Source organism: Centrocercus urophasianus, unplaced genomic scaffold, assembly GCF_019232065.1.
Source record: "Centrocercus urophasianus isolate 14NV4802_14NV808 unplaced genomic scaffold, USGS_Curo_1.0 seq_12, whole genome shotgun sequence".
In the NCBI taxonomy this organism is placed as follows: Eukaryota; Metazoa; Chordata; class Aves; order Galliformes; family Phasianidae; genus Centrocercus; species Centrocercus urophasianus.
The window spans coordinates 60,753,072-60,770,381 of NW_024884364.1; the positions used below are offsets into that span (position 1 = coordinate 60,753,072).

The 17,310-nt window shown below is 43.1% G+C and overlaps 2 protein-coding genes across 8 annotated transcripts in view; one reads left to right on the forward strand and one right to left on the reverse strand.

The window, feature by feature from the left end:
- Positions 1 to 5,945, forward strand: part of GAS6 (growth arrest specific 6) — a 36,763-nt gene extending 30,818 nt beyond the window's left edge. The window contains exons 12-15 of the mRNA XM_042810828.1: positions 1,220 to 1,388; positions 2,721 to 2,893; positions 3,314 to 3,542; positions 5,374 to 5,945. Of these exons, the coding sequence (XP_042666762.1) occupies positions 1,220 to 1,388; positions 2,721 to 2,893; positions 3,314 to 3,542; positions 5,374 to 5,525 (723 nt within the window). The 3' untranslated portion in view covers positions 5,526 to 5,945. The remainder of the gene's footprint in view (positions 1 to 1,219; positions 1,389 to 2,720; positions 2,894 to 3,313; positions 3,543 to 5,373) is intronic.
- A 4,299-nt stretch (positions 5,946 to 10,244) lies between these two features.
- The window catches only part of TMEM255B (transmembrane protein 255B), a 67,663-nt gene continuing 60,597 nt past the window's right edge, over positions 10,245 to 17,310 (reverse strand). For 2 of the 7 annotated variants that reach the window (XM_042810982.1, XM_042810981.1), the window contains exons 8-9: positions 16,115 to 16,258; positions 10,245 to 10,926 (exon numbers count right to left, since the gene is read on the reverse strand). In XM_042810982.1, coding sequence (XP_042666916.1) covers positions 10,759 to 10,926; positions 16,115 to 16,258 — 312 coding nt within the window. In that variant the 3' untranslated portion in view covers positions 10,245 to 10,758. Of the gene's footprint in view, positions 14,284 to 16,114; positions 16,259 to 17,310 lie in introns of all 7 variants that reach the window. The other 5 variants (XR_006167441.1, XR_006167440.1, XR_006167439.1 and 2 more) reach the window with 5 other exon arrangements.

Consider the following 17,310-nt stretch of genomic DNA (forward strand, 5'->3'; position numbering starts at 1 on the left):
GGACTGGAGCACATGGCAAAGCCCTGAGAACTAGCAGTGACCGTACTGTCTTGGAGATAGTGAGTGGCCCTGGCATGCCAGGAGACAGCGCTGGGCAAGGATAACATTGTGCCCTGCAGCTTTTTGTATTGTGACCAAAGTTTGAGCTTCATGGGTGTTGTATCACAGCTGTGTTGCTCCTGACTTTTACTCTTTTGGTGCTGTAGGACCCAAAGGAAAACAGGAGTCTGTTTTTCTTCATTTCTTCCTAATTCAAGTAGGTAGAGCATACAAATGAAAGTTAGGGCACTCTGTGGATGAGACTGGATGATGCTGCATGTCTGAAATGGCTGCTGCTCGGGATGTCTTGTATGTCCACCACACACAGAGCTGGCACCTTGAAACTCAAATTGGCATCTCGTTGTTTTTAAACGAGGTGACAAGCTTGTGGCTGGGGGACAGGCAGCGCAGCAGCTGAGGCAGGCTTCTGCTCCTCTCATGGAGTCATTCAGGGCCAGTGTTTCTCTGAAGCACTAAGCCAGGGGTGTGGTCTGGATACATGGTTAAGAGCCAAAAACTCCTGAGGTTTTTATCCTGGCTCAGACACTTAATTCTCTCTGCTTCAGTTAACTGGGGAGAATGCTGCTGGTTGAGGCGCTTTGCAGGGAGCTTTCTCTTTACACATTACCTTGCTTTTTAATGCTGGAGTTGGGTCCAGGATAACAGCATGAGAAGGTGGAAGGAACAAGGTGTGCAGAATAGCATGCACAGCCACCCCTTTCTTAAGCCAGAACACAGCTTCTACCATGACCAAGCCCAACATGATGTGTCTCATGAAGGCTGTTTTGCAATGACACAGAGGATTTATTTACCCTTCCATTTGGCCTCCAGTGCTCACAATGCAGAACTATGGGAGTCACGAAGCCCTAGCTATAAAGCTTTAGAATTAATTGCAGTAATGCTGTGCAGCGTGTAGAAGCAACAGAATCATTACAACCAAATGAGTGGTTGCCCTAGACACTGCCCTTCAGTCCTGAAGAAACAAGCTGAGCCCAGAGCAGTTTCATGGGGAATACTGACCATTCAGGCTGCAGTATCGGGGTTGCCACCAGTTGATTTCCATGTTTTTGGCATATCAAAGTAATTTATCCTATTCGATATCATAATATCCTCTGCACCTGAAATAGCCATTCTTCACTCAGCAGTAGTTTAAGGTGTGAGATAGTGATTTTCTTCCTAGATAAACCCTCGGCTGGATGGCTGCTTGCGGGCATGGAACTGGCTGAATGGGGAGGACAGCACTATCCAAGAGACCATAAAGATGAATGAAAGGATGCAATGCTTTGCTGTAGCAGGACGAGGGTCTTTCTATCCTGGCCGAGGTTTTGCTATATTTAATCTTACTTACAGTAAGTACTTCTGTTGGTTTTTTTTCCGACTATTCTCCTGCCATTAAACATATGTGGTTAATAAACAGTTATAATTCTGTAGGTATGCCTAGCTCAGTGTTGACTGATGCAGAAGAGACTGCTAGCTGAGGATGGTGAAGAAGTGGATAACTTGTGATTCACAGCAAAGGAAGGCTTATTTATCGTGGCTAGCTAGTGAGGACATGGCCAGCATGAGTTTGGTTCTCTGTGTGTGGCTCCAACAGTGCATTTCACACCTCAGCTGACTCCAGCTCAGCGGAAACACTAGAAGCTTCATAATCCCTCTGTCAGCACTGAAGCTGCCTCCAGCCTTGTCCATTCTCCTGAACAAGGAGAATTCCAAGTTGTAGTGTCAGCTGTCTGTCATAGAATCATAGAATCCTTAGTGTAGGAAGGGACCTCTGAAGGCCGTCTAGTCCAATTCCACTGCACTGAACAGGGACACCGCAGCTAGATCAAGTTGCCCAGGGCCTTACCCAGCCTGGCCTGTTTACCAGTCTGTTTACCATACAGATTCAAAAGCTGCAAATTATGGACGAAGTGCAGATGAGAGTGTTTCACACAGATGAGTCTTCAGCACCTTCATTTTTATATCCTTCTTTCACCTACAGGCAGTAATCCTCCTCTTTTGTTGGGGATATTATTTACATTTATATTTAGAGTATTGCAAAATATGATGATCCAGCGTAGCTAATACATGTGGGAAGGCTGCAGGGACAATGGTCCTCATAGCCAGCATCAGTTTTTGAATTACAGGGACACTGGGTCAATAAGGAATATGCCAGCAATTTTAATTCCATATTCAGCAGTTGAGACACAACATCACACAGTTCTGACAGGGTGATGATCAGGAGGTGATTAGTTGCTGATCAGTGTAGTGTGCTTTTTCAGTTTAATATAGGCTTTTATAGAAGCGTATGTCAGATTTGGACTTAGATGCCTTAGTGACTTTTTGACAGTCAAGAACAATGCCAGAACTGGGTGCCATGCCTTGCAGCAGTTCTCTGAATGTCGTGGCTTCACAGCCATGGGAATTTAAATCTCCCTTTGTGATAAAAAACTGAACTTTGTCTTTTGACATTTTGAAAAGCAGTGTTTCTGCAGGGATTGCAGAAAGTAAAAAGAGGAAACCGATGCCACTTTCTTCTCTGATTATATTTCAGGTGCTTTGGCATTTTTTCCGTAAAGAAATGTAGCAGTCCATGTGCTCATCCATCAGTCATTTTCTACTGACAGAAACTGCACATTCTACCATTTCACCTATTATTCTTATGTCTGTCTTGCTACGCTATTTTTGTTTTCTTTTTGTAGTGCAACCTTCCTCGGGGAATGAAAACAAAACAAGTTGGAAAATAGAAGTAAATGCTGTAATTCAGCCAGCAACAGATACTGGTGTGATGCTTGCTCTGGTTACAGAAGGAGCATCTGTCCCTCTATCATTGTCTTTGATCGACTATCACTCCACAAAGAAACTGAAGCAACAGGTACAGACTGAGCATTTTTCTACAGAAGACTCCTTGCTATTTTGGGGGACCTGGTAGTCATTTTCATAAAACAGCTGTCAAGTTATGCCTGCTTATTTGCACTTGCCAGTTCAGTACATGGTCTGGGGCTGGAGTGCTGAAGTCCTGCCTGTTAAGGATCTGTGTTGGACAGTTCTCATGAGCTCTTTGCAAATGTAGTCTAAGTAAAAGATGGAACTGGTCACTTGAATGCCAGCATATTTTCTTAAAATTTTCTGGCATAAAAGCTGTTCAACATCATAAGCGAATGGTTTCCATTCTCTGGAGCTCAGTAATAACCACAAAGCAGACGAGTTTAGGTGTCACTCCAGACATTGTGTAAGTGTGGGTACATATAATTCAGCTCACTTCCTCTTTTCTCTTCTTTCCTTTACTGTCTAGTTTGTCATCTTGGCTGTGGAGGACACAGTTGTGTCCAGACTGGCATTAAATCTCTGCGATAAGAAGGAACACTCTGTGGACATCCTACTTAAGAAAGACCAGTTATCCCTGAGGGTAGATGGGATGGAAGGAGAGAGTGAATTAAGCACATCTGAGTTAGAGAACAGCCTGTCCATCTTGGAGAGCTCTTTGCAGTCAGCGGTGAAGACGTACGTGGGAGGATTGCCAGGTAAGAAGCCAGTTTCCTAGTAGGGCATTCAGACTCTTATCTCACCTTGAAGAGATGGCATTCAGGAAAACTGTCTCAGATCATTGAAACAGGAACCTCATTCTATGTTTCTGCTTGTGCAGGCTTTTTCTGCAACACAGGCATCTGATCTCCAGAAATGTGAGAGTGTTCTTGACCATTTCTTTTTTTCCTGAATAATTGTGTCCTTTGAGGACAGTGGGAGACAAAAATAGGAAGAGAAGGTCTTACTGGTCAGCAATAGGGATGGTTTTTCTGAATGTTAATGAGGTGAGAACGTATGAGCTTTGTGCTTTTACCTAAGTTCTCCTTTTGGGGAGATCTCAGTTCTCGTCTGTACTTCATAGCAGACTTTGATAGGAAGTGTCAGAATTGGCCCAAGGTTGCCATGAGGACATAGCATTCATGCCATAGCACACAGCACCTGGCCTCCCAGCTTCTCAAACGTATGTGTCAGAGTTTTCTGCTGTTTTATCTCTAAAATCTAATCTCATGGTCTGACTCCCAGGTCTGTATGGGATCCTGGTATAGAAGTTCTCTGATAAAATGACTCATTCCAGCGGTCATGAGTGGCCTCAAATTGTCTGACTGAAGCTTGGGAAACGTGGTGATTCCCTCTGGTTGATGTCCTCTTCAGGCTGAGCACAGCAGTCCACAATTTGCATATCTCCTCCCAGCAGATGGTACTTAGGGCCCAACCAAGGGGCTATCACATTTTTCTGGCTTTTCAGCAACTTAGCTTCTTATTACGGGTCAGTTTGCAATTCTGCTCTAAAACTGAAAGATCAAACTTTCACCTGAGTCATGAAGTCAGGGGGTTGCCTCTTCTGGCTGGGCTCGCTTATCAATGCTGAGTCCCCAGATACAGTTTTCTCCAGAGCACCAGGGTGCACTGTGAGCCACCATTGTACAAGCAAGAGATGCAACCTGCTTGCTTCAGGTCGCCCTTAAATACATAAACTGAGTCCTGTTCTGTAGCTGCTCCGAGTTCTCTGTTAGCTCAGAGTAACTGGGTGAAGCACGGATTTCATTACCTAGAGCTAAGTGATATCTGTCATAGCCGTGGCTCTTGGACCCATTTGGCTTCTGTGGATGTAGATGCTTTCCCCTTTTGCTCAGTTCTCCTGAGAAGCAGGAATTCCTGCCTCTGGTCTGCTTTTGTCATTGAGTGGAACCCAGCACTCGCACTGAGAAACCTTGTCACTTTGCCAAATGAATAAACATTTCAGCACCACGGTTGGATTCATCATTCTGGGTTAAATAACTGTATCAAATGGTCAGACCTAAATGAATTTGGATTACATTGTTTTTTTTTACTCTCTCTTCTGTGCCATTTTCATTTCTAATAAGTCCTAAATGATGTGAGTTATATGATGCATAGGTGTTTGTCCAGGCATTGTGTATACCGACCAGGTGAATGGGCATTTAAAGACCTTTTGTTCTTTACAGGACCACATTTCAAACATATCCATTTCTAATCATAACAGAAAATTTGACCAGATTTGCAACTGTAACATAAAGAAAATCTTCGTAATAATTCCAGATTGTATCTTACAAATCCATTTCAAAGGATGTCTTTAAGCTCTGCCACACAGGACAGCAATCTCAGTGATTCCTTTGCTGAGTGTTGAAGACATTAAGCGCATGCTGACGGATTGTTCAGGCTCAAAATTTAGTTTAAACCTACGTGGGGTACTATAAGACAGGCACCCACTTCTGTGTATGAGTACAGTTCTCTAGAAGGCGATCATCTGTACAGTGGGTGTTTTTGTAGAAGATGCCCTCAGAGATGCTTGTTTTTCCTTTGGCACAGATGTTAACATCACCTCCACTCCAGTCACAGCATCCTACCATGGCTGTATGACGGTGAAGATGAGGAGCAAGGCGCTGGACTTGGATGAGGCTCTGTACAAGCACAGCGACATCACATCCCACTCTTGCCCTCCAGTTGAGGCAGGTCCATAGGTACCACTGCAATGCGAAAGTTTTGTACTCAGAAACTTTCAATGCTTTTTTTTTTTAAGATATAAATTATTCAGACCTACCGCACTGCGTGTATAGTTTCTCTTTAAACACTGAAGTTATGTAGGAGCTACTGATCCTTATGTCAGATTGATTATTGAAATACTCCTTTGCTTTGAGGTCTAAAGGTTGTAATATATTTGTAAATAGTTCGGAAGAATAATATTAAGTAAGGCAAAAGTACAGAATATGCTTAAAGTGAATGTTATGTTTAGACTATAAGAGACAGTTTTATCTGAAATTCGGAAAACCTGGTAATATATGAGTGTGGACTGGAAGAAAAATAATAATTCTGTATTATTTTTATTACCAACACTGCTTTCTGATTTGCAAAATATGAGAGAATAAAATATTTACATACAAGTTCTTAATTTACCTGTACTCCAGTTATTCTATACTCTGCTCTTTGGCAGTGGTATCTCAGGCTATGCCTGATGTGAAGATGAAACTACTGAGTGTTTCTGTTTCATTTTGGGTTTGCTTGTAGATCAGGGATTATGTGCTTATGTCAGTATTCCATGGGCTGTAGAGCAAATGGTTGCTGCTATTGTTATTGCTGCAGCTCTGGTACTGCAGATCGAAGACTCAGTTGTGACCTTTAGAAAAATTCTGTTCAGCAGAGAATGGGAAACAAAACTGGGTCAGCAGGAAACAGAAGGAAAGGTTCCATAAGCTGAAAGCCATATGGCTTTTCTGTCAGTAACCACTGAAGCTAATGATGAGGTGTCAAGAACTGGGAATATTATGTGGTGATGACATTTTTTTTGCTGCTTGATTTTTAGGTTGGCTCATTCACTGTGAGCGTAATGGGAGCACAGAGGCTTGTGATTGTAAGAGCTCGCCAGGCCAAATTGCAGTGCAGTGAGGATATGCTTGTGGGTTTGCTCAGAAGAAGCTGTAGCACCATGAAGTGCATTTAATTTTTAATCTGTCCTTGTACAGTTGGGGCAGGCTTTGCCTCCCCTGCCTCGACACGCTTAAATCTTGATTTATTTGGTCCTTGTCTTCCATCAGGTTAGATTAACAAACTGAGACTGAGAGAGAGATGCTGTGGTGGAAATCCAAATACTGGAGGCTAAGGTGACCGAGAGGTCATGGATTAGTCTAATAATCTGCACATGACAACATCTGTGACCAATATATGGAGACACACGGCAGCCCCAGAGGAAAAGATGGAGGAGGGTGAAGACTATCCCAGACTTTTACTAGTGTTCTGCCTTGCAGAACAAGTGTTTTTGCCTAACAGAGGAAAGAATTCTCATTAGGCAGCATGACATCACAGCTCCATATCATGGTCGAGTAAAGCAGCAATGATGGAATAGGGCAGAAAGACAAGAGCTTTATCACTTTCAGCTAACCTACTCTTTTACACTCAGAAAAAGACCTGTCAAAAGTCCTGCTTATGCTCAGGTATGACCAGATGCCAGTCTGAAAGGATAATTGCTAACTAGACAGCAATAACAGACAGATTTGCTGGCAGACTGTGCATGGGTAGTAAAACACAGAAGCAGTCCTGTGCTTTTGCTTTTTGTTGCTAAGCAAGAGAAAGCAAGTTATTCCCAAGAGTGCTTTCTGCTACAGTCAGTGATTCTGCATCACTAGAGATGTGATGGAGAAGCTAATAAACATCTATGATTCCAGTGAGAGCAGGGAACCCTGAAGGTACTGTGGTTTGTTTTCTGTTTCTTTTTCCTGGTTATTCATCAAAATATGTCTCCTACTCTTTTAACTTGGAGAAGCTCTAATGAAAACAGGACAAACTTAGAAGATGAAACAAACCATGTTACTTTGTTCTTTGAAAAGAAGTGTGTTAGCAACCAAGTCTTATGTCTACCTTTTTTTTTTCTTTTTTTTTTTTTTTCTTTTTTTTTTTGTAGTGGTTCCCAAAAAAATAATGTGGCACAAGTGAATCACAAATACTCCTGACCTTTGTGTTAATGCAAGTCGTACTATTTATGAGGCCAGATATTGGAGACATGAATCCTGTGGTACGTAGTGGTAGTCTGCAGTCTCAGGCTTAATACTATGTGAAAGAAACTATAATTCCATCTTCTAAAAACAGTCTAATTCAGAGTTAAAAATATCTTCAGGACTGTGCATATCTGTATGTGTATGTGAAGATACTTTGCAGAGATCACAACAACCCCCCAACCCAAAATGTGCTTTAGAAGAGAAAGGCAGTCTGGAGAATTACAGAAAGGGAGTGGGGAAGGGGAACTTCTGTTTCAAGCTTGATTGCTTTAATACTCTAATACTGGAGGAAAAGGCAGCTCCTTCTATACACTGTTGAGAAGAGGAAAAAATATAATAAGAACCATCCATTAATTCCTCTTCAATCACTGTTCTTCAACCCAAGAGAAATACTATTCTAAATACTGTTAGCAGTCCAGCTGCTCAACTCAGAAGGAAAAGGTCTGTTCTGGGTTTTGAGTCCAAAAGTTCGAAGATGTCCAAAAGTGAATGCAGGTGGTTCTCCAGGGAAAAAAGTACATGTGGAGGTTCATTCATGCACTCAGTGCATGATCAGGGTGGTTGTGTTCTTCCCAGCATGCATTTGCACAAAAAAGGGGCATTTTGGATGGGTTGAATTTTTACTCAGAAGAAAAATAGTGGTCTCCTCACTGACTTCTGTTTCTCTTAATTGGATTCAGATCACTGACCTTATCAACAATGTGTGCAAGGCACCTTGTCATTGACCTCAGCATTGCTTGTCTAAAACTTTGCATATCAGAAAAAAAATGTAAAGGAACAAAACATGGTTTTTATGACCCATATAATTTAACCTCTGATTTTATGCATCATAATACTGGTTTTTATAAAAAAGAACAGAGAGCACGTGAATTAACAGAAGTTCATGAAAGGTGGAAAATATTATGTAAAAGGATGATCATACTTTGCTCTATTTTCAGCAGGTCTGATGGTGTCACTTCCTTTCATAGGAAACTGTCAAGTAGGCTGGTTTTGTTTATATAGCATTTCTTTATATTTCCATCATATGAAGCAGCTGCTTTAAAATCAAGTGAGAAATACCTTCCTTTCCCCACTTTGCTCTTTGGCATTCAGGAAATTTCTGTAGCTTCACTGCTGTCTAGACAGCAAGATCTACAGAGCAAGCAGTGGCATCATCTGTCTTTCAGAAGCAAAATGCAGTGGTGGGATGCAGACATCTGATGGGTTTTCATCCTATAGTAGCTACTTCTGCCACAAAATAAGAAACCCATGTGCTGAAGGATCTGAACTGATGATCGTGCATGCACCGTGAGGGGGACACCAGAAGGCTGTGCTGCTATTCAGTAAGACCAGAACAGGCTGTAGAGTTGGGTGGAAAGGTAGTGAAAGAAGTTCAACAAGAGCAAGTGTAGAGTCTTACATCTGGGGAGGAATAACTGCATGCATCAGTCCAGGTTGGGGACTGACTTGCTGGAAAAGAACTCTCTGCTGAAGGACCTGGATGTGCTGGTGGGCAGCAGGTTGGCCATGAGCCAGCAGTGTGCCCTGGTGGCCAAGAAGACCATTGGGATCCTGGGGTGTATTACAAAGAACATGGCCAGCAGGTTGAGGGAGGTGATCCTCCCCCTCTCCTCCACCATGGTGAGGCCACATCTGGAGCACTGTGTCCAGTTCTGGGCTCATCAGTTCAAGAAGGACAGCAAACTGCTGGAGAAAGGAGAAAGAACTGTGGAAGGCCAGAGAGATCATTAGGGGCCTGTAGCATCACCTTCATGAGGAAGGGCTGAGAGATCTGGGGCTGTTCAGTCTGGGGAAGACAAGGCTGAGGGGATCTTATCAATACTTATAAATATCTGATGGATGGGAGTCAAGAGGATGGGGCCAGACTCTTTTTGTTGCCCAGCAACAGGACAAGGAGCAACGGGCAAATAACTGGAACATGGGAAGTTCTAACTGAACATAAAGAAAAGCTTTTTCCTGTGGTGGTGACAGAGCACTGGAACCGGCTGCCCAGAAGGGCTACAGAGTCTCCTTCTCTGGAGATATTCAGAACAGGCATGGGCACTTTCATTTGCAACCTGCTGTAGGAACCTGCTTTAGCAGTGGAGTTGGACTCGATGATATCCAGAAGTCCCTTCCAAGACCTAGAATTCAATGGTTCTTGTGACAGAGTACAAACGACTTTCTTCCTATTAGTGACACTGTTGCAAGTATTGCTGCTTTGCCTTGTCAAAGGGTTTTTAATTTTGTACAACAGGAAAAAATATGAGGGAATTCCAACCTTTCATCAGCTCTCTTTCAGTGGTTGCAGAATTACCCTATCCTAATTGGGACAGGTGCAAGTCAGCATGAAAGGCAGGAATGGTGTGCAGAGGTTGATAAGCTTAAAAATAAATAACTGGAGTTAACACAGAGTGGTTTTAGTTGTGATCCTCTTTTGACTAGGAAGGAATTAATTCCAGTACTAAAGTGCAGATTAAGTAACTGTCTGGAAATGGTATTTACAGCACACTGACATAGCATTTTACTATGCAGTCTAGATTGACACAAGGTGCCAATCAAGGTTACCAAGATCAAAAAAAATCCAGTAAAATTCACCTTTCTGTGTGAAACTGAGGGAACTTTTCAGTAGAGTGTATTTCCCTCTGTTCTTTCTTCTGTCTTCATAAATATAACAGCCTTAGGTACAGCATAAATATACACAGTCAATTTTATTGGAAAATAATTGACACACTTTTTTTATTGGTACAACACTTTCACCGAAGAGGGTTCTTAAATAAATACCACAAGCAAACAAACACCTAGGCTCTTTCTACCCAAAGCAATTGACTCATAGGGCTCCAGAATACTCATTCAGACAACACAGACTAAAACCCTTCTATATTGGTTTATGAAAGCAGAGTACGTATGCAGAGTGTTTTCTTCAATTCTCCTCTGGAAGAAAACCATTCTGCAGTATAGGGAGAAGGAAAAAACTCATGGTAAGTAGAAAGCAGTACTGCATTTGACCTCAGGCAGACTGGGTGGTGACCTGTCACCCCACTGGTGATGAGCCTGCCCTGACATTTCCAGGTTTCTGCTCTGCTTAGTGAGATGTGCCTAAAAGCTGAGTGTCTAACACACTCTGTAGTGGGTTTCTTGGAAAGTCTAGTGCCTGCACAGCACAGGGCTTCCAAAGGTTTCTTAAAAACAATACCTGCTAACTACCTCAAATAAATACTTGGTCCTATGGTGCATATGGTGGAGGCTTTTCTCCAGGCAAGAAGTAAGTCGGTGCATAGAGGGGTGGAGCATTGGGGGGAAGACCGTAGCTGGAGCTGGACTGAGAGGGAGGCTGAGTATCTTCTGATAAAGAAATGTCAGTAGATGATGTTCCTGGAAAATTGCTGGCAGGCTGTATGTAGACAAAGAAAAATATTTTCTTCAATAAAGAATTATGACCCCTGTTTTGCAGCTCTTAGTTGTTTGTCAGTTAAGTCAGATAAGTATTATCAGGTAAGTATTATCCAGTATGGCCCATGGTTAATTTTCTCTTGCATTGCAGCACAGCACTCCGAACACCTGCATAAGGGTAGCAAATACAGTTTATAGTGAAAGAAGACAGATTCCATCTGTAACCCAAGTCATTTTTAATTGACATTGTGCATACAGCTAAGCAACAGAACAGGACAATAATTTCTGCAGGTTTCCTGGGTGAGGCATGGAACCCAACTGGCTGATTAAGTTATGTGCAGCTGCTAGTCTTCAGGCATCACTCTGACATGTAAGTTATCTCAGAGTTGTAATACTTGCTTAAATGCAGGGTCTTATTGCTATGCCAAATGCAGACTTCTCTTACAAACAAATTTACAGTTAGGCATGTGTCTCCCTGTAGCTCTTTCAGCTGTCTCAGTTATTATGGGGCTTTGGCTGGAAAGAGGCATGACAAATGACCTTAGGAAACAGCCCATGCTGAGTAACAACCAGAGTTTGTTAAAACTTAAGGATGCATCCAGGAACTAAAGTTTTGGATACAATCCTACTACTACTTTAAGCCAAGTTTTGCCATTTATCACAAGAGGGTCAGGATTTCACTCCTCCCCTCACATGCCAGCACATGGCAGTCCATGGGCTTCATCAGAAGAGTTGTGCTCAGTTCCCCTCAGGTTCAGGCCTAAAGTGCCTGGAATTTAAAAATAAAAATAAAAATAATAGTAATCATGGATCTGTTATTTCAAGGGAAATGAAAAAATCCAAGCAAGAAAACAGTGCTGTCTTGGGTACTTACCATCTAGATAGTGATACCAGGGCTGATACTTTGCTGGTGGAACCTCAGAGCTACCCAGGGCTACCAGTCCCCATGCCACAGTACCCATCTAGCTTCTTTGTAGGACCTCAGGGGACTGCAAACTCCCATGGAGAGGAAAAGTCCTGCATTTGTACCACAGCGTGACTTAGTGAGAAAAGAGATTTTGCAGCAGGAAGGGTGTTTATGTACCGCCATTATCCAGGAGGCAGTGGAGGTAACACCCAAAGACCTGCTGGCTAGATCAGCTCCAAACATAGTTGTTGAGCTTAGTGTGGTTTGGTTTCTGGTTTGGTTTTGTTTTTGTTTTTTTGTAGCTGTTGCTTCTCTCACCCTTGAACTGCATCCACCGTTTCCACACATCTGTCTGGCAGTGCTTCTGTAATGAGTTCTTTGTTTGGCAGGCACGGCTGCCACAACCATACCACTGTCATCACCTCCAGCCTCCACACAGCTAATCATTTACCTGACCAGCTGGCAGCTCTCTGACTAAGACTGGTTGTGTCTGAGTTGTTCCAGTAAGGACTGAGTGATTTTGTTATCACATGCCACAGTAAAGAGCTGCTGATTACAACTTTGTCAAAATGCATTCCTGTTGTCTCTTTTTATTTGCATTTTCTGGTTTCTGCTTGTGGACAGACTGTGAGGTAAACTAAGCATTTACTAACACCCCAAAGAGTGATTTTTAATTATTTTTTTTAAGACTGTTCACCTTTCCAGCAAGCAGTTACTCAGCGAGATACTACAGAACACTAGGAACATATCATAGAATCACAAAACTGCCAAGGCTGGAAAAGACTTCCAAGATCATCTAGTCCAACTGTCCACTTACCACTTTCCCCACTAAACTAACCTGATCAATTCTTAGGTGAACTCTTAGCTGAACGAATTTTGTTTCTTTTATTGCCCTGAGCCACCATGTGTGTGACCCTACCTTAACTGGAGCAGGTGCAAGTCAGCATGAAAAGCAGGAATGGTGTGCAGCCAAAGGGAATGCAGAGAAAGAAAGGTGCATCTTAGGGTCTTCCTCACCAGTAACCTTAGGAAGGATACCGGAGGGGGAATGAGGACTGAGGATGAGTTGCCAGCCTCCAGTTGGGCTTCCCATGTGAGCTCAGCTCCTGGTGCTCAATGCTGAGGCCATCAGCACCACCTCTACCTGTGGCAGGGCTTGCATGGCAAGGCTGCCCTGAGAGCGCTCCTGGGAGTTGGGGCTCTGTCACCCTCTGAGTCCCCAGCCGTGGTAATGTTACTAAGTACTGCCAAGGCAGAGGTGGATCCTGGTCTACTTGGAAGCAAAAATTTTACACCCAGGAGATGCTCATGGTTACCCTCTGAGGCTCCAAAAGTAAATGCAAGGCCTGTGTAGACCTTTGGCCATCAGATAGCTTTATGGCTGTCTGGCAAACCTGAGGCCATCTCAGATGTAATATCATCAGGCAACCGTGTCACAGCCATAAGATACAGGGTTCAGCCTTGAATTTTGATGTCTCCATTCAGGTCTCAATGACATCACCACCTAGGTGAACAGACTCACTCAGATGGAGTGTTCTACACTGCAGACATCTTCATTCTGCTGCCTGCACATCAGTGTCTAGCCCTTTTGGGGTGCCATGCAGCATGCCAGACATCCATACTGATATGGTATAGGGATGTTGAGACCTGGACTCTCTTAAAGCATCAGCAGGTACCAGGTGGCTACCTGGTCTCATCACACAGCACTAGATCTCAGCCAACGGCCCCTGCATTTAGTTACATTAATCACAGTAGTCCAGACTTCTCAATTGCCTTAAGGACCAGCACCAGCTAAGGAGGTCTTCTGGAGGTCTGAATGCAGCAGCAGGGCATTAACAAGGATTGTAAAGGCCTCCAGCCCTATGGGTTCAGCCCACAGCTCTCAATGGATGAGCATGTTATATGAGCATTTGGCTGTTCCAAATAAAGTCTGTTTCTCACATTCACTTTTTTGTAACTTTGAGTAAGTTTATGATACCTCATAAATATTGCATTATATCGAAGCACAAATTGTCTCCAAAGTACAACATATTAGCTTATACATACACTAAGACTGTTTGCTTTTTTTTTTTTCTTTCTTCCAAGAAAAGGATTAAGTGCTTTCCCTTTTGGATGCCCTGCACTTCTTGCTAACCTCTCCTGACTTGGAGACAGCTGGTGATGTCCACCTCTGAGTGTCAGGAAGGGAAGATAAATAACACGCTTCTTAGAAAAAGTAGAAACTTGTGGTGGGGGAGAGTATTTAAGTGCTAGTTTTCGAATGCAATTAAGAATTTGGGATAAATATTTCTGTTTGCCAGTGGACAAAGGACTGAGCAGTTGCAATCGATCCTCAGGACTACTTACATGCATTTTTTCAGCTTCATTGCTTGCTTTTGTCTGTTTGTCCCCTTCTCTCTTTACTCTTGGCTACATGCTAACTGAACTCTGCCGAACAGCACAGCTTTTCAGCTAAAAGCAAACAAAAAAAGATTTCTGGGTGTACTCTTGTTTTCCTCTGAACCAACAGTCTGCAAAAGTGCCTCCTCATTTTGTTAATAACTACAACGTGCCAAGGACTGTTCTTTGGCTGTGAAGCCAACTGGCACAGCACATATCACATCCCAACAGCTGAACTCTCACTACCAAAACAGTGTGAATGTCTGTATGCACACTTCCAATCTGGAATGGTCCACTGCTCTTGCTGTCTCCTGAGCCCTTCAAAGATGTTGAGACTGTTAGGTGATCTGGACCAAACCCATACCAGGAGGGGGCTAGCAATTCACCAGTGTGGTTGGTCACTGGCCCTTAACAGATGTGGCCCAGGAGGCTGCAGATAGCTGCTCTACATCCCACTCATACTAAATATGCTGTACTTTCTATTGAGAGGAATTACAAAACGTTGTACCCACTGGTCTACAGGTACACAGCCTAAGTATAACTAGTCACTGGATGAACACATCAGCCTTATTGTAACTTAAAAATCTAAAAATGCTCACAGTTTTTCTAGTGTCTCAGTGCATTCAGCTATTTACCAACTCGCTTCTGTGTTCATCTCACTTTGTTCACTCTGTGCTGCATTGCCTGAGCACAGCCGTGACCAGGACTGACACCTGTTGTGCCAGGCCCAACACTTTGCTATGGCCAGGAGTCAGCACTGCAAGGGAAGGACAAAAGGGAGATACAGAAACCACCTTGCGCCTGCAGGGCATGTGTCATCCCCCAGAGCACAACCCAAACTCTGGTTAGGTACAGATGCCTAAATGTTGTGTAGTGGGAGATAGATGTGTCCAAAAAGATACATTTTAATAATTCTCACATTAAGCAGGGAGCCATTGTAGCATGGGCTACCTTCTACAACAGCCCTCTGAGGATGTGAAGCATCTGGCTCGTGGGACATACTGTCAAGACCCTCTGTGGAGGGAATTAGTTTTGCCTATGCTCCACAGAGGGTCCCTGGCAGTAGGAATGGTGCATTTTCCACTGAAGCTATTTGATAGCCAGCTGGAATAGGAGCAGACTATGAAGGTTCAAAGTCCTCTGGTAAAGAAGGGTCAAGAGGCCTCTTGCCACCAGGCAATGAGAGCAAAAAAAAATCAAACAACATCCTCAGTATCATTCACTGCATTTTCTAGGCCAGCTCTGGGCTGGACTCACCAGTGTTTAACAGCAGCTGAAGGACAACGTTCCTAACCCCTCATTTGTACTCTCACAACGTTCCATGACATTGAATTTTCTTTGGCATCTAAAAACACTTCCTCTTTCTGGTTTGTTTTGCCACTAAAATCTGTACTGGTGCAACTAAAACTGTCTGATGAGAAATTATTGCTAATATTCAGCCAAAACCCTTCCTATATCACTCAGTTTTTCAGACCTTTATTTGCTCCCCTCTCTTGGTTTCTTTCCATCTGATGAGTCTTCATTTTCTGTTTCCCATACTAAAAATTATGCAGGCTAAGGTATATATAACTGATGCAGATGCCTCTGCTTCTGCTTTATCTAGCCCAGCATAAGAGCTGTCTTCACCTTTGTGACTGCTGCAATGCAGTTCTAATCCCACACTAGGATTTCAAGTCAACAGGCAGAGTCCACAGGATGACCAGAGAAAACGTGAGATCTGAGAACAAATATGAGAGCTAGACCTAGGCTCAATGATCTTGGAGGCACGTCTGTGAGTTGGGATCCAACCTCCTGGCCTTGCTCCAGACCCTTCACAAGCCAAGATTTACCACTGCAGAGATGGCACTGTGTAATGGCTCAAGGTTTTCTGATGGAGTAAAAAGGTTGCCATTTTGTACTATACCTGAAGGGGCAACGGGTAGGATGGATATGTAGAAATTGTTGCTGCAGAAGGACAAAATCCAGCATATGTCAGGATCTGCTGGGTAGGGTTGTACAGGATCTGAGGAGGTGGTGCGGCACTGAAAGCGATTTGGGACATAGGTACCTGTTGAGCATAGAAAAAAAACGATTTAATCAGCACCATGCAGAGGGGTCCGGAGCAGTAACTGGTCCCAACACTACAAATAACATCACATTTTAATAACTCCCGATTTCCCAGTGTGAACCAGTACTACAAAAAAATAAAAATAATTTTAAAAATGGTAAACAGAATGAGAGGAAGGTGTATCTGGAATAAATTTTTTGGCCAGAATTGCACGTCTATTTCAATTTTCTATCCTTGGAAAAAAGACAGCAGGTGCTTCCCTAGCAGCAGTTGCAGAAGCACTGGCAGGACTCCAGACCAGAGACACCCTGAAAAGTGCAGCATACAGCTTTGACTGCTTCCTCTTATCCACTCCTTCACACTTTGCTGCAGATTCTTTCCAGTAGCTACTACTGATGCCTCTCTCAGCTTTCCTACACCGTTCTGCAAAAACCGCTCTTTCCACAGCTCCCACTCATTTGTGAAATGGAGCTCTCTTCTGGCTCTGCAGCACCACCCCATGTATGCCTATCTCATTCCTGCTGCACAAAATCAAGAGAGATGCTCATTTGCATCAGAATTTAATTGACTCCTTTATCATATCTCATCACTCTATTGGCATGCCCCTTAACTGCAGTTTGTAATAATGTTTGCAGGAAGAAGTAATAGCTCTCTGTATACCAACCAATGAAATTAGGAAGAAAAAAAAAACAAACACAAAACCCAACAACAACAATAAGCAAAATGAAAAGCTGAATGTGACTGTGACTTGTCTTCCCAAAACCTTATGCTACATAACCATTTGCAAAGGATGACAGAGTTCTGCTTTGCAAATTGAGACAAACCCAGTGGTTTCTCTTCTCTCCTTTGTTTTTATTAGCAGATTCCTTTACATGAGAGCATGGAATTTTCTTTTATATGGTGATTGCAAGACAAATACTGAAAGCAGCAGCCAAGAGTTTTTTTGGCATTTCTTTTCAGACTTGACTTATCTGTGAGAGACATGAACAACAGCATCCTTCAGAGATAGCATACACGCTGTGATTGAGACAGGAGGGGTACATTCATTCATT